Raw genomic sequence first — 17848 nt, 5'->3', positions numbered from 1 at the left:
TACCTTGAATACTGTGTACAATTCTGGTCACCGCATCTCAAAAAAGATATAGTTGCGATGGAGAAGGTACAGAGAAGGGCAACCAAAATGATAAAGGGGATGGAAAGCTCCCCTATGAAGAAAGTCTGAAGAGGTTAGGGCTGTTCAGCTTGAAGAAGAAGCAGCTGAGGGGAGATATGATAGAGGTCTTTAAGATCATGAGAGGTCTTGAACAAGTAGATGTGAATCTGTTATTTACACCTTCGAATAATAGAAGGACTAAGGGCATTCCATGAAGTTAGCAAGTAGCACATTTAAGACTAATCAGAGAAAGTTCTTTTGTACTCAACGCACAATGAATCTCTGGAATTTGTTGCCAGAGGATGTGGATAGAGCAGTTAGTGTGGCTGGGTTCAAAAAAGATTTGGATAAGTTCTTGGAGAAGTCCATTAATTGCTATTAATCAAGTTTACTTAGGGAATATCCACTGCTATTAATTGCATCAGTAGCATGGGATCTTCTTGGTGTTTGAGTAATTGCCAGGTTCTTGTGGCCTGGTTTGGCCTCTGTTGGAATCAGGATGCTGGGCTTGAAGGATCCTTGGTCTGACCCAGTATGGCAACTTCTTATGTTCTTATAGGGCTAGCAGCACCTTTATAGCAAAAGGTATTTGCAACTGACATCCATCAGGATATTGTTGATGAAACCTAGAATGGATGAAAAAGGAGTGTTGCTTAAGTATTTGGACTTAGTTACTTGAGGCAATAAATGATTGGACCAACTGTATGATAACCAAAAGAATATTGCATTGATTGGTTATATGTTCTGCTAATGACGAAGTAGAAGATATTAGCCCTGGGTAATTTGTGCAGGGGAAGATCGGATAGAGCAACTGTACCATAGCCATCTAAAATGTTATCTTTAATAAAGACAATGAAAGATGAAGTGTTGCATTTTTTTTTATTGAGTAAAATAATTATTAGTGGCTATAAAATGAGAAATGGAAACTGATAGTTTCTTGGAGATATTTAAACTTACCAGGTTCTCTGGCAGCTGCAATTAGGCTGTGAGGTCTTTTTTTTGTTTGGATCATAAATTCAATATTTCCTCATCCTCACTGTAGATAACAGGGGATGGGTCCTTAGGTGCTCAGCCTATGTCCAGAGGTGCAGGCACCAGTAGAACTGGACAGGGGACAGCAGGCCTTGGTATCTCCACTGGACTCTGTGAAACTTTCTCCTCGGAGGAACCGGCGATGACCACATTATCAGTAGGGGGAGACCTAGGTGTCCTGCCAGGCACAGATGCTGTAACAGGAACCGATACCAGCTGGATCGGTAATGCACAGATGAGCACGTTGAGCTTCTTCAGAAATGATATGAGGACAATTGGCACAAGGTCCAGTGCCATAAGACTGAATCCCTACAGTGTCCTGTCCACTACTAGCTGGTCTCAGCATTCTAAGCTCCTCTTCGAATGTTGCTGATGCCAAGATTGACTGGGAGGAAGGAGGAGGAATAGCTAGATCTTCTTTGGACCCTCGAGGTGGATTGATGACTGGTATCAGGACCATTGGAGACCGTCTTGGACCCCCAACACTGATGGAAGTTTGGCACTTCTTGCCGCTGAGTTGCTTCGGGGGCATGTCTTCAAAAGCTAGCATAACCCCATGCCCAGCACCGTGCATCAACGGGGAGCATGCTGATGCTTCTTTGGCTTCCCTCGATGCTTGGTACAGTCCTTCCCCAGTGCCGAGGCCAATTCCTGATGAGATTGACGGTTGTCGGTCTCCAGTGCCCCTGTCCATTGGCGACATCGACGGAACCAGCGGTCCCACCTATGTCGATGACTCGGTGTCCATCAGTACAGCTCCTTGGTCCTTCGATGTTGATGCTGCTGATGTTGATGGCTTGGACTTCCTTGAACCTAAGAGCTGCTCCATCTTGTCGAGTCGAAGTCGATGTCCCATTGGGGTCATGTGGGCACATAAGCGATAACCCATTATGCGATGCCTCTAATCAGAGGACACACGTCTCATGCAGAACCGTAATGGACATGGTCCTCGGGCACCGGGGGCATTGCCGAAAACTGGACATGGCCATGACAGACAAAACAAAAGGGGCACTAACCAAAAACAATGGCAGTGGGGCAGCGATGGCTGGAGGGCACTGATGTACTGCTGTCACAGGGGAATCGACTGCAAAAGGAAACTTACTTGAATCACCAAAAACCCTGACTAGGAGACACTATGAGAGGGAACCAAGAGGGACCCACAGTAGAACAAGGTAAAACCCGCAAAAAACATGAAAAAATCAAAGTTTTCCACAAGGCCAAAAACAGCCAAAGTGAGCTCACTCACACTGCAAGGCATACAGCTCTGCAGCAAAAGAGAGACTGGAGAAGAACTCTGCGTGAATGCGTGGTATAGGGCATTCTGGGCATGCTCAGTGTGCCTAGTCAATGTTCTTGAAACTTTGACATTTTTCCGCATTGGGGCTCCATTTGATGATGTCACCCATGTGTGCAGATTACCATCCTGCTTGTCCTCACAGAATCAAGATGTCTAGCATAGTGGGGTTTAAAAGAGATTTGGATAAGTTCCTTGACAAAAAATATATAACATATTATTAGCAAGGTAGACTAAATAAAGCTATTGCTATTCTTGAGAGTGAGTAACAGGAATCAAATCTGCTTTATGGGATCTTCCAGGTACTTGTGACCTGGATTTAGCTACTGTCAGAGACAAGATGCTGGGCTCGAAGAACCTTGATGTGACCAGCATACCAATTCTTATATTCTTATATAAAAACGGTCACTCCATTCAGGTTACTGACATTTTGCCATACAATAAAGCAAAATAAATATAGTGACTTTTCCATAATTATTTCCTCGTGTGATTTTTCTCTATGCAATTTCTACCTTCCAGACGTTGCAGGAATAAAAGACTTGGTCAAATCATGTGCAGGGCTGGCTAGGCCTTCCCATGAAGAAACAGAGGAACATTCCAGCAATAGAAGGTTCAATATGCACACTGGTTATTTTGAGTGATAGTGAGGGTCCATTCCACAAAAGGGCATGTCAGTTCTGGAGTTTATATTGGTGACTCAGTGAATCACTAGAGGGATTGATGGTTGATGTTTTAAGTTGGCAAAGATGTCTTCCATAGAGAGGCAGGCAAGATTCTGCACTTCCTGGTTCATGGGATGGGAAAGAGTACGTTTCCTCTCTTTTCCATATTGAGGATGAGGGTGTTTTCTACGATGAAGCCATCTGCAACCAGACTCAGGGGGGTTTCCATTCCCAAAGTTGAAGAGTTTAGTTTAGTTTATTGTTTATTGAATTTTTCTTGATTGCCTTTCTTAGCAGAAAATCAAGGTGATATGCAATTAAAATAACAAATACAAATGAACTGCTTCAACATGTCAGGAAAAGCTGGGTATCAAGATAATAATAAATAAGTAAATATCAATATTTGAGGATTTTCCTGATTCCAAGGGGTTGAAAGAGATAAGCTACCATTTGGAAAATTTAGGCGAGTTCCCATTGGTCCTCGTCAGGTAGTCAAGGGGTTTAAAGATATTTCTTTGTATTCTGGAACTGTGTTGGAATGACTTTTGGAGAAAGTTTCTTTTTCCATACATTTTTGATACCTGTTTTGTTTTGTACTTTGCTGGACTAATTTCTATTTTTATCTTCAGTATTTTGGTTTGGAACACAACACTTGAAGTGTGGAATGTTTTTATTCTCTGCATGTTATCCCCTTGGGTCTTATAGGTTTACCTGTCTCCCATGGCAGAATCCAATTTCCAAGCGCTGTGCTGAATTAGGAAGTGCGCTCCAGTATCTGAAGTTTGTGGCCCTTGTGAAAGGTGGTGGTGGTGGGAGGGGGGTGTTCCAGATGTGCCTGGTCTTCCAATTAATCCTGTGACCAAAGTTTACCCAGAATTATAACTTCATGGAGAGAGTGGGATTTCAAACTAGCAGCAAAGTAAAAGGGAATTGCAGTTCTTAAGCAATGCATTGCATTCATGGCCTCCTAAGCTCTCCATCCCCTTCGGTACATTCAGCACAGTGGCACTGGAACCTCATCTGTCACACACAAGGACTCTTATCACTGAGTAACCTACCCTGCTTTCCCAGCAGTCCTGCCACAATAGAGAGGGTACTCTCTATTGTGGTACCCCACTCCTGCAAGTATCCTGTCACTCTTTATAACACAGTCATCATCCTTCTTAGTTATGATGCCCTGCACACCACCTGCTGTCCCTGCACTGAATAGGGAAATATGTTAGCATTTGTAGACATAACCATGAAATGAACACACAAATGGGCATGTCTGGTGACCACAGAGTGACTGTCACCATGTTCACTTCTCTAATGCTTGCTATTTATATTACCAAAGAGCATAAAAAGCCTGTCAGTTGTACCTAGGCGATGTAAATAGATGTGGAGCCTTTAAATATTGGTAATTTGCTGTGCTATGGGGGTGGCACAGGACATAATATAAGCATCCAGACATTATTTGCTCATCCTCATTTCCTGACTGACAGGGGCACATGCAGCTAGCAGTTCTGCCACCCTCATCTATTGCATCTTGGCCTTCCTTCAGTTGGTCCTCGAGGACCAGTACTGGGATCAGGAAAATTCTCTCTGGTGGGTCCTCCTATCAATTCCAGTAAGCCTTGCGTATCTTGTCTTCTGTCGGACAAGGGTAGGGTCACCGCACTTTGCTGATATGTGCAATGTGTGCTGCCAGGCTGAAAGTGAGACTTTTCTCTAGACTAATACTTTGCTATAAATGCTTTGAATTTAGTCCACTAAAGTCTTATTTAAAAAAAAAAAAATGTTTTTCGGATCAACTCAAACTTCCAGAGGAGCCTGTTCCTGGTTTTGTGGATTGGAGAGGGGCATCCTACCTCCTGGTTACCAGGAGGCAGAAGTAGAAGGTACAACGGTGCCCGCGGAGCTGACATAGAACCCTCAGGGGTATAGGGGCTAGCAGAACAAAGCAAAGCTGGAAAAGACCATCCACTCTGAACTGTTCTCTAACTCTTCTTGAAGACCTTTTTTCCAGTTCCATTCAAATGGAAAGAACGGGAGCTATGTGAGCAAAAGGGCGGTCAGCTGCACTTACTCCTGATCGGAGCAGGAATAAATCTATTCAGATCAGATGCCTCGGGGAGGTGAATACAAGCCACACCCTAAGTAGGTGAATGATACTTTGCGAGTGGGACTGGACACTGGACACACAGCCCAGTGATGGATAGTATTGGTGGACTCTGCCTCCTATCCACCCCAAATATCTTTGTGCAGACCCTTTCAAAAATATTTGTGACTGTTTCAAAACGGCATAAATAGCAGCCAAACATCCCCTTTTCCCACAGTATATATTTGTGAATTCCTTGAATTTTGCTGGTTTGCCTAGTAGAAGTCCAAACCTCAAGAAACAACTCAAGAGAGCTGATTTGCATTCATATTCTGTTAGAGATACCATAAACTCCACTGTATTGAAATATACTTTCACATGGTAAAAATGACTAGTACACATGGCCAACAATGAAAAAGAGCACGATTAAAAAAAAATAAGATATCTACATATACCTTTTGAGAAAGGGCATCAAAAATACCCCAGAACAGCTTCCTGGACAAATGAAGTTCTTCTTCAGAGGCAGCACCAAAGTTCCCCCATCCGCCAAGCAAGCAGTAATACTTCCAGCACCGTTCATAATGATTTGTTAGCAACTGCATCAGAGATTAAAAGACATCTCGTTACCAAAGCTTTCAAACATACATGAAAGAAGATCAGTAGGCGCACATATTTTCTCCCTGGTTCCTAATTCCCAAACACAGCAGACCACTAACACATGCTTGATATTTCTATGGGCAATAGGCAGGCACCCATGGAGAACACCATTATTTTTACATGGAGCTGCTCACAGAATTACATAGAAATCTGAAGCTTTTCATCTAAGTACACAGTTCCATTCATTTAAAACTATCTGATCCTTGTTTCATTAAAACAATTGTTTGGCTAGTCAGAGAGAATCCACAGACTGGCTGTGTATATCTGCAATGTTTGAGGAATTGAGCGGAGACAACAACCAGCTTGTATATCTTGGAAATTCTCAACTAAATAGATTTAAAGAGTTTTTCATTCATATAAATTTGATTGATCATACACAGCCCCTGAGGCAGCCCCTGACAGGGGCGAAACTCGGCCTGAGTCGGGCATATATGCAATATTAATGTCTCCATACAAATAAAGCTCGAATTGGACATTTTCTTGGCTTCTAATCCTTTTTTGTTGCTCAAACGGCTTTTTTAGACAGCCTACCCTCTTGCTTCAGCTATCTGCAATGTTTTACCAGAAAGCACTGTAAAATGCTATTGCTGAACCGATTTGCTTTACAATATTAGAAAAAAAATTAATTTTCCATAACTTGTGTTATGAAATGGGAAATTGAACATAAGAGCTGAAACCTGGTATCCTTTACATAAGGGTAAAGCAAAACAGGCCGCTCATTCTTTCTGTTCCTGTGGAAAGGACAGAAATATCAAATGTACCAGCAGATGGCACAGTGTGATCCTTTTTCCTGATGACTAATGAGGGTAGTAGTCGTCTAGCAGTTAGAGCAGTGGAATATGGAATATGCACTGTGGCTAAAGTTATCTGGTTAGCACTGAAAATCAGAGATAAGGGGATGAGTAAAAACCCTGCAGCATGAAGCCTGGAGCTTTCTTCCCCTTGCAAGCATGATAAAATGAAAAAGTGTGCCGCTGCCCCTTTCTACCCCTTGGCCAATCCCCAGACAAATATTAAGAATGCAATGCAGGCTGCCAAGGGGGGAGGAGCTTAACCTGCCTCTTCCTATGCTTGGCTTCAAAACAACTTTCAGAGGTTCAGAGGAGTTCTGGAAAATAGGGCATCAGGATTGTTAGGCAAATGAGGGTACGTGGAGGGGATTATGTGAAGTAGGGAGGGAGAAAAGGAGTAGGGGTTAATGCCTCACCCAACCCAGAGCTAGATTCACTAAGCTTAGATTAATTATCTAGGGAGGGGCCCAATATCATAGAGGAGAGGACGGTCCCGTGATATTATGCCCCTCCCCAACAAAATATCATGGCAGTGTTGCTGGGTTTTTGACTCGCAGAAAAACTCTGTGAGAGAAAAGAAAAAAAGCAGGGGGCCTTTAAAAACACGTAATGGCAGCCTCAGTGGACCAGCACAGCTTTACCCCAAAAGTAAATAAAAATGTCACTGGGAGGGTTCCTACTAGACTCCCCTGCCCTCCCTGGGGCTGCCATTTGAGGCGGTCCCACAAAAAAAAAAGAAGAAAAATATTTAAAAAAAGCCCCAAGCGACAATGACCCTTCCCCTGTCCAAACCCTTAATCAATCAGGCAAACCCCCCTTTCCCAGATCTCTTAGCTGACCCCCCTCAAAAACGTGATCCCTTCACTTCCCCTTTCCATATAATGTGTAGGCTGCTACAGCTCCCAACCCTTCAATCCCAAAAAATACCTGGTGGGCTACTGGCTCCCCAGTCCTGATCCTCCTCCCACCCTTTGACTCCTTGTCTCCCTAACCTTTAAAAGAAGCATTGGCGGCCAGTAGGTTGGCCTGGGGTGTCCCCTTGCCCAAGCCCTGTCAGTGCCATTTTCCAAAATGACACCAAATAGGCCATGCCCCATCAAGTGATAGAGGCAAGGTCCAGAGACTGCAGCCAGGCCATGCAGCTATGATTCCCAGACCTTGCACCGATCACATGATAGGGGCAAGACCTGGTCGGCGCCATTTTAGAAAATGGCACCAACCTGGCCCAAGACTAAGGGGCACTCTGGGTTATCCTACTGGCCACCAATGATTCTTTTAAAGGTTAGGGGGTGTCGGAAGGAATCTGGGGTGGGGGAGCCACTAGCTCACCAGGTATGTTTTTTTTTGGGGGGGGGGGGTTGGAGGGTTAAGGGACCCTACCGGTCTACATGTTATATGGAAAGGGGAGTCACTCTTTGGGGTAGCAGGGGTCACGCTCTGGGAGTACAGCTAAGAGACCAGGGGTGTTAACTAATTCAGAAGGGGTTTTGTCAGGGGGGAGGGTCATTGCTGTCATTTTTGTGGGGACACCTCATAATGGCAGCCTAGGATGGGCGGGGATCCAGTAAGACACCCCCCTCCCCAATGACTTTATTATTTACTTGTGGGGTGGGGAGCCACAGGGGACTTTAAGTATTCCATGGGAGAAACAGGACCTGCGTTATATGCTCCCACAGCAGAATAGCATTTCCTCCAAAGCTGTGGTTCAATCAATCAATCAATCAGGCAAACCCCCCTTCCCCGGATCTCTTAGCTGACCCCCTCAAAAATGTGATCCCTTCACTTCCCCTTTCCATATAATTGTAGGCTACTACTGCTCCCAACCCTTCAAGCCCCCCAAAAATACCTGGTGGGCTAGTGGCTCCCCACCACTGAGCCCCCTTGACTTCCTAACCTTTAAAAGAAGCATTGGCGGCCAGTAGGTTGGCCTGGGGTGTCCCCTTGCCCCATGCCCTGTCAGTGCCATTTTCCATGAAATAACATGGCTGACATTTTTTCTAAATCACAGTCTTATTTTATGTACATTGGATTATTTATTTATTTAATTTTTGTATTACGCTTTTTGGCACTTCAAAGTGTACATCAAAGCAGATTATATGCAGGTACTATAGGCATTTCCCTATCCCCACAGGACATGCAATCTAATTTTTTGTACCTGAGGCAAAGGGACTTGCCCAAGGTCACCAGAAGAGACAGTGGGATTTGACCCCTGGTTTCCCGGGAGTCATAGTCTGCTGCTCTAAACACTAGGCTACTCTCCCTGCTTAAGCTGCTTTGTACAAATTTGAAAAATCCATGCTTTTAAATGCCATGCAAAGTAATTCATTGTAATAGGGGTAGGTATTGTGCGGTATCACCACGATAGGGCTATATTACGCGATATACAGCATTTAACGCGCATTATAGCCCTATCGCAGCTTGATAAATCTACCTATTAGTTGGGTTTTTTTTTAACAGTCGACTGGGTTGGGAATGGGTTTGGGGTGGGGTGGGGTAGGTAGTGGAGAACTTTTAATATTTGTATGGGGTTTGGCCAAAGGGGGGCCTCCGGGGATTGCATTTTTATGTATTTATTTATATCAAATCTCTGCAGTAGGAGCTGAAGGTTACCCAGGTAAGTTTAGGACAGCTTTTTGTACCACCAGACATATCCAGGTATGTGTAGCTGGGCAGCACTGAATATGGGCCAACTAAACGTAAGCTACACCCCCAGAATTCCCCTTGCCCTCCCATATTTTTCAGCTAAATTTTAGTCAGTTAGAGGGGTAAATATTCAATTCAAGGTTTTGTCTATATAACTTAAAAGCCAGGAGGACAAAACCCTTTGAATATTGACCCAAATGTTCTTAGGCACATTAGAAAACTCATTTCTGAATACAAAAGATAACGAATGCTCTAAGTACAAATAAAATGTGGGCTCCATTTACATGGAAGTTTCCAATTTCTTTTCTTTTGTTGGGAATGCTGTACAGACCTGCAGTTAATCATGGCAGACTGAAACTCTTAGCTATTAGTTTAGATAACAAAGGACCTCATTTTCTAAAGTATCGCAGGCCTGCGATATTTTAGGGAATGAGGGGCGGGGGGACAAAACGGGGGGGTGGGCCTGCGCTAGCCGGCAGCGATCGCACCCAATAGTGCCACCATAGGAGGTGTAGCTATTGGGAGCGAACTCGGACGCGAAAAGGGCCTTACCTTTTCGTCGTCCGTGGCGTCCTCACGGAGTCGGCCCCGGTGATGCCCCGACTCCTCCTTTTCCGGGGCCGACTCCGCCCCCATTTTGGTATCGCACGCGAAAAGGGACATTTCGCGTGCGAAATGTCCCTTACCGCGTGCAATACGTTTAGAAAATAAGGCCCTAAGTCAGGATATTTCAGTGGCAAAAGGTAGAGAACACAAGAGTTGAGAGTCTACAGATCCCAAATCTGTTCCACTTTAATAAGCAGACATTAGATCAATGATTCTCATACCTGTCCTACCACCTTCACAACCAGTTGGGTTTTCAGGATATCCTCAATGAATACGTGTATTTACCTACACTGAAAACTTAGTACATGCACATGTATCGCATGCATATTTGTTGGGAATATCCTGAAAACTCAACTGGCTGTGGGATCCCTAGGGCAAGTCTGGAAAACACTACATTAGATAAAGTCTTCTATAGTGCATCTTATGAAATAGTTCTTTCATGTATAACTATTAAACTGTTTATTCTAAACATGCATATTCTGTCTCACTTGTAAAAAAAAACAGTTCTGAATTGGGAATGTCTCCTATAACAAGTTCTCAATATATTTATATTATTGCTTAATTAAGAAAATTACAAAAAAATTCACAAGGCCTATTTTAAGAGTTATGATAAAATTACTGGACCTTCTATAAAATGTCATTACTCCAGATCATAATTAGGAATAGTGTGATAGGCGTTATGTTTCAGGGTGAATACAGGAAGATGGGATGAAAGGAAAACCTGGGAAAGAGATCCAGTATGTAAAAGAAATCAGAATAGGAGGCGGACTCCAACTCCCAGAAGGCACAGGGGTTGTGGCGGGGAAGAATCTTCTCAGGCTTTGCCCTAGCGATAAGACTAGAGAGCCCGGGGGTGGTGGGAGAAGGGTGAAATCTTGTCTGAAGGGCAGGGCAGGAACAGGAAGGAGTCCTACTAGAACAAGACAAAGAGAGAGAGATAGACCTGGAGGTGTTGCGCAGCCCTGAGGACAAGCTGTTCCCTATGGACTTGGGAGACGAGTGGTAGAGACCCCCTCCAGAAGAGGACACATTCCAGGAGACTACAGGTCAGGAGTTTTAAGTGAACACTGTCATGAGGGTGGATGTAGTTATAACCATAGTGAAAGGGAAAGAACAACTCCAGCTGCAGACTATGGTGGGAGGTGAAAGAAGAAGGCCAATGGAGCACAACCAAGCTTAGGCTGTGCAGGAAGCAACTGTGAGCAGCATACAGGACGATTAAGGTGAAAGTTGCTTTCTTATCATATGAGTTTGAAACTGATGAGAGTTTAAATTAGCAGGATAACCTGAGACTATGTATAATTAAGCTCACCAACTGGGGTGAGAGGATTTGAACCTATAGCTGTGACACCCTGGAACGAACAGGGTAAAGTATAGGCAAGAGAGACTGAAGTACCTGGCCTGGAGAGCCTCCAAGGGTGGAACTCGGGAAGCTGCAAGGAAAAATCGGGCAGCAGGACCATGAACAAGCACCCCCCAGAGGCGCACACAGGCTGCGCAAAATTGGCAGCCTGCGCGCGCTGAGCCGCGCAGCCTGCCTCCGTTCCCTCTGAGGCTGCTCCGAAATTGGAGCGGCCTCGAGGGAACTTTCTTTCCACCTCCCCCCACCTTCCCCTCCCTTCCCCTACCTAACCCACCCCCCAGCCCTATCTAAACCCCCACACCTTTATTATAAAAGTTACGCCTGCCTCGGCAGGCATAACTCGCGCGCGCTGGCCGGCTGCCGGCACGCGATTCCCCAGCCAGTTTCGGAGGCCTCGGTCACACCCCAGAAACGCCCTCGGGCTGGAACCATGCCCGTAGCCCAACTCCCGGAACGCCCCCCGATGACACGCCGGCCGCGACATGCCCCCGACACACACCCCCCCCCCTCCGGAAAGCCCCAGAACTTACGCATGTCCCGGGGCTTGTGCGTGCCGCTGAGCCTATTCAACATAGGCTCGGCACGCGCAGGGGGAGCTTGGGGCAGGTTTTTGGGGGGTTCCGGCGTGGAAAGGCCAGCTGGGACAGCAGCAATTAGGCCCTGTACCAGGGAAGTGCACGCCAGCAGCGGGCAGGCGCACAGAAGTTACTTCTGCTCCGGAGGAGCAATAAGTCATGAAACAAAAATAAACATGAGTAGCTAGGTAGGGATTAGGGGTTGGGGAGGAGAGGAGAGGAGAGGAGAAAAGATAGGAAAGTTAGGTAGGGGTAAAGGGAACTCAGGAAGACCTATTCACGTCACTGTGTGTTGCTTTTTAAAATCCCCCTCCTCTGTGTGTGTGTGAGTCCGAACTCGCCTGCATCCATGTGTGCGTGCCGGGAACCGCGCGCACGTGGACGCCCGTGCACATATTTTAAAATCGACCCCATAATAACTAGAGTTAAGATGATATGAGCCTTTTTCTGCATATCAGCTCTTCTGTTGTGCACTTGATACTTTTATGAGTTGATGTGTGATTTCACTGTTATTTATTTGTTGAACTCAATTACTTAATATAATCTTAAGGATGCTGCATTGTAAATTGCTTTGAGCATGTGAGAAGGCAATCTATAAGTCAAAAAATTAATACATAATCTAAAATGCCTCTGATGTTCAGATAGAAAACATTAATAGATTTAAGTATGGCTGTACTGTGGCTCTTTTTAGAAATATAATAATTTACCTAAATTAGGTTTTACATTGCAAGTCTTCTACAACCCACTTTTGGGCCTCAGCCCACAATACTGCACAAGCACAATAAAAGACCTTACTTTTAAAGGCATCTTTGCATGTTCATTTAACTGTGGCACATCAAATACCAATCTCCTCAACAAGTGTTGCATCATGGAAGGCCTCAGCTGCCTGTAAGAGGAAGAAACATACTGCTGGCTGAATGTACAGACTAAAAACATGTTGCATCGACTTTTACCATGAATAACAAAAAAGGAGCATTAGGGCAAGTAATGAGTGAACTTCTCTGGATCAGAGAAAAATGTTTTAATCTGTGGATGCCAAAGAATCCCCAATAGTCAAATTGACAGTCAGCTCTGACAACCAGACAGATCCAGCTGCCTCAGGATACTAAACAAAAGGTTTGAGCACTACCAGCCTTTTATCAAATAAGGGAAAATCCTAGGAAAGCAACCATAAACTGAATGGAAGTGCCTGAATCCTCCATTTTGTTTTCATGGCCCTAATGCAGAATTACACAACTGATGGCCTCCTAAATGGTGAGAAGATCATGTACATAAGACCCCTTACTGCCTAGATTAGTGTTTCACAAATCATTATTAGCCTTTGAAAATTCCCACTGTAATTGAATAATAATGCCTGTAAACTGCTGTAAGCAAAGGCATGGCGTAAGATCATGATTATTATGATTATTATTACATTTATTGTTAGATTACAATTTTAAGAATGTTAGAATATAAGATTATACAGGATTCCATTTTTCACTAAACAATAAAAAGATTGAAATGCTCCTCCTTCCATCAGCCATTTTCTTACCAATTACAGAAGACAAGAATAGAAAAAAAACAACCCACATTTATTTCTTGCATCAAGAAAAAACAGTCATAAAACCTTCAAATGCTGGCAAGGAGTGAATATGTCAATTCCATTCACTGTTTTGAGGGCTTGGAAGCAAGCTCAGGCTACCATGCGCAACTTGCAAGAAATAAAAAAAAATGTAGCCAGCCTTGGTTTGCACGCTCTTCTACTCACCCGCAAATAGAAAGCAAGCATTCTTCAATGGAATCCCTTTGGGCTTTCGTGAGGGAGCAGCCTTTGGAAAGCCTGTACACCGTATGCAGCAATGAGTCTATGAGAGACGCGTGGTGCTCAGTGCCAGCAAAAAGAGGAGCACCCCTCGTCAGCAAAGGCAAGACTGCAGTACAGAGGTAGCGATTCAGAGCAAGAGCCATGTCTGTAGCACTCAGAGCAACCTACAGACAAAAAGAGAAAGGGTGAAGCATTGTTAGATTACTTTGATGTGTTAGGCGACTAATATATTTTTAATAAATGTAAATGATGTATTGGGCTAGATTAAGTTTTAAGTAAAAATAAGGCAAACAAGTATGCAACCATTAATCGCATCAGTAGCATGGGATCTTCTTGGTGTTTGGGTACTTGCCAGGTTCTTGTGGCCTGGATTTGGCCTCTGTTGGAAACAGGATGCTGGGCTCGATGGACCCTTGGTCTGACCCAGCATGGCAATTTCTCATGGTCTTGTGAAATGGTGTCTCTCTCTTTGGGCAAGGATTTAATTTCCTGTAACTTCTGGAAGGGAAACAGTTCCGCAGAAAATGTTGTGCAAGCAAAAATGTGTGCAGAAAGTGCTGTGAAGCTGTTCTCGATTCTTAAAGGGGGCAATAATCGACACTGCCCTTGCTGATGCAAACTCCATGAGCACTTCTACCTACAGGATTTGCACCAATACTCAAAGCCAACGCCCAGAAATTATTTTGCTTTATTACCCTGGAAAAACTGCCAGCAGAGATTGTGCCTGTTTGATCTGCACCTAATTTTTCCACTGGAAACAATGATGATGACTTTCAAACAAATGTGCGCAGTGGAATATATGTTCATATATGACTGCGAGCAGATCCGTGCATTTCATTTACAGTATATGTGTTTTATAAAATACGTATACCTCTACACTGCAATATATGAGAGTATTTAGGTTTTCATGCAAATACATTCAGGGGTAGATTTTCAAAAAACGCGAATAGGCGTACTTTTGCTGGCGCATCAGGCGCCAGCAAAAGTACGCTGGATTTTAGTAGATACGCGCGGAGCCGCGCGTATCCACTAAAATCCTGGATCGGCGCGCGCAAGGCTATCGATTTTGTATAGCCGGCGCGCGCCGAGCCGCGCAGCCTACCCCCGTTCCCTCCAAGGCCGCTCCGAAATCGGAGTGGCCTTGGAGGGAATCCTCTAACGCCCTCCCCTCACCTTCCCCTCCCTTCCTCTACCTAACCCACCCGCCCGGCCCTGTCTACACCCCCCCCTTACCTTTCTCCGGGGATTTACGCCTCCCGGAGGGAGAAGTAAATCCCCGCGCGCCAGCGGGCCTCCTGCGCGCCGGGCCGCGACCTGGGGGCGGGTACGGAGGGTGCGGCCACGCCCCCGGACCGCCCCGGGCCGTAGCCACGCCCCCGTACCCGCCCCCAAAACGCTGCCGACACGCCCCCGAAACGCCGCGACGACCGGGCCCGCCCCTGACACGCCCCCGACACGCCCCCCTCGGAGAACCCCGGGACTTACGCGAGTCCCGGGGCTCTGCGCGCGCCGGTGAGCCTATGTAAAATAGGCTCACCGGCGCGCAGGGCCCTGCTCGCCTAAATCCGCCCGGTTTTGGGCGGATTTAGGCGAGCAGGGCTCTGAAAATCCGCCCCTCAGTGTATTGAAAGCATGTATATCAGTGCATTGAATGCAGGTACTTTTCCCACCTATTTTAAAAATATACTCAAATATATTTTACGCGCAAATAGTAAAGTAGGACTTACTTGCTAAAATTGGCCAATTTAAAACATGCATGAGTGCATGAAATTCACCAGTTTGCAAATTAGTCCACCTGTTCACCCAAACCTCCAGGCCATCAATACTCTCCTGGTTGTTCAGCCTAAACTCCCCCAAGTTCAACCAGACCTCCCACCAGTCAGTTCTACACAATAAACACATTTTATCTCATTTATACTAAATAATTAGCAAATGAAAAAATGCATGAGTAAGTTGGCAAATGTACATGTGTAAGTACTGACCCCATCCCAGATTGCCTCTAGACTACCCCTTTTCTATCTGTGTATATGTGTGCACGAAAGTGAAAATGTGCACATATTTTTGGCTTTTATAAAATATGGAATAGCTCTACTTACATGCATATATGCTAATTTTTAAGCGCACAAAGGGGGTCATTTATCAAAGTGTTATAAGGCGTTTTTGCATGTGAAAAGCACCTTTAATGCATGTGAAAACTCCTTTAATGCATGCGAAAACACCATAACGCATGGTGCAATGCAAATTAGGAACAGGGGAGGAGTTTGGGGCGGGATTTCTGGCCAAGTGGGCAGGCTTCACAATTTGCAAAGCCATATCGCACGGCTTTAACACGGATTTTAATTACACCTTTTTCATTTGCATTAAGCCGTGCGATATGGCTTTATCGCACTTTGCGATGTTTTCGCAAATAGCATTTTCAGTATTTTAAGCTGCTAGGGGAGAGGGAGAGGGAGAGCACCTAGCTATAAGGCCCTCATATTAGGTAGTATTTATACCTCTATAGGAGTCCCACCTAGCTACTGGAGGTGAGGTTTAGGTATTAGTGTAGGGGTTATGGGCCACTTTGACATGCAGAGTGCGATGTACTAACAGAACAGTGCACTCTTGTGAAGATTTGATGACCTTCGGAGTGAGGAAACTCACCCAAAGATGAGATTTGTGCAATGTTATCTCAACCTAGTTTGATGGACTCTCTACTTGGGTAACATTAAGCTAGGTTAAGAGAACATTGCATTTTATATATATAGCTAGTTTCTCTCTCTCTCTCTCCCCCAGTGGTTGTAGGTAGGAATTGCAACAATTGTAGTACTTACCGCAAAGTGTGAAAAAGTTATCACAGTCTGCGGTAATACCTATGCGAAGCGCTAAGATAGCATGCTTTACGATAAACAGCCTATTACCATAAAACACGCCCCTTTTCCTATCGCATGCGATATTTAGTGCATTTTGATAAATCCAGGTCAAAGTTATATCTGCTCTTCATAGGACATAACTCATGCAGGTTATTATGTGTATGCTTTTCAAAATAAAGAGGGTGTGTGAGAAAGTCCCAACTCCACCCCCTGAAATGTCCCTCCCCACTGCACATAACAGTATGCATGAAATAGGTAATGTGCACACAAGTGCACTGAGCCATGGGTGATTTTCTATTATCCGTTTTCTTGAATATAACTGTGTTTTCTGTGCATCAATGACTTTAAAAATTCACCCCTTAATCTCTAGATTTTATATTTGATATTTAATTCATTCTACTGGAAAGTAAGAAAAACTGCAGCATGGCCTGATACAACTATAGAATAAACCTTAACATCCTCTACAAATTGCATGAGATTTTGTGATATTAAAAAATAATTTGTGTATGCATAAGATTGATGAAGGAACAAATACAAGAAAATGTCCTTAACACGTTGGATGTGAGAACCTACAGCGATCCAAAATACTACATGTTTGCATTAAAGCTTGGAAAGCAAATAAAGATTTAGATTTGGTAGGCCTACATTGAGACTATCAATCTAAAACCATGTCCGGAGGTGGATTAAAATTTCTGCCCAGAATAACTGGAACACCAGCATGCTCAAGAATATTTTGATCAGTAGAATCAGAGAATTCTAGGGAGGCACTTCCGTGCATATCTTCTGACTCGTGCGTGGCTGGGCCATTTTTAAAATGCGTTCAGTGAGTGTACGACCCAGCCACACACATATCTGGTTTTTGTGTGTGCTGGGCTTTGAAAATTTGGGCTGAAGTGAAAGAAAATTAAGCAACTCTGCTAGAGCATAGAGAGCTAAAATGTTCAAAATCTATAAGAGCAATCTGCAGTTTCATATGGATAACCATCATTGTGAAGCATATGAATTTGAGTAACAGTCCAGACAGAACAACCTACAACCTGCTCCATTAATCTCAATGATACTACCATAGATTGCTAACACTCGGGCCGATACAGTAAAGCGCAGCTGTGGTTACCCTGTTTCTAACCCACTTTGGACGCACAATTTGGACACGTAAGGCGAACCCACGATTCAGTATCTGGTTTTACGCGTCCTTACCGCTTGCCGAAATGGACATGTATCCATCTCCACCCACCGCATGCATATGATATGTTAATGATCAATTTAGCTATTCCCTCCGATACAGTAATGTGCGCCCAGATTATCGCATTTTTAACCAGCTTATTTGCTGCATCTTTAACCTGCATATTTACTGCCTACCTGACCCTGGCGTTAGTGTGGTGTTCAGTCAGCTTCCCGCTGCCTTGAGCACCTGGCTGGACGTCCAAGCCGC

The 17848-nt window shown here is 44.5% G+C and overlaps 1 protein-coding gene across 1 annotated transcript in view; it reads right to left on the bottom strand.

Moving 5' to 3' along the window:
• RYR2 (ryanodine receptor 2) overlaps positions 1 to 17848 on the bottom strand; it is a 1771220-nt gene that overhangs the window by 648664 nt on the left and 1104708 nt on the right. Inside the window, 3 exon segments of the mRNA XM_029593907.1 lie at positions 5581 to 5721; positions 12556 to 12646; positions 13508 to 13728. Of these exon segments, the coding sequence (XP_029449767.1) occupies positions 5581 to 5721; positions 12556 to 12646; positions 13508 to 13728 (453 nt within the window).

This window comes from Rhinatrema bivittatum, chromosome 3 (assembly GCF_901001135.1).
Source record: "Rhinatrema bivittatum chromosome 3, aRhiBiv1.1, whole genome shotgun sequence".
Taxonomy (NCBI): domain Eukaryota; kingdom Metazoa; phylum Chordata; class Amphibia; order Gymnophiona; family Rhinatrematidae; genus Rhinatrema; species Rhinatrema bivittatum.
This window is presented reverse-complemented; position numbering and strand designations above follow the sequence as displayed.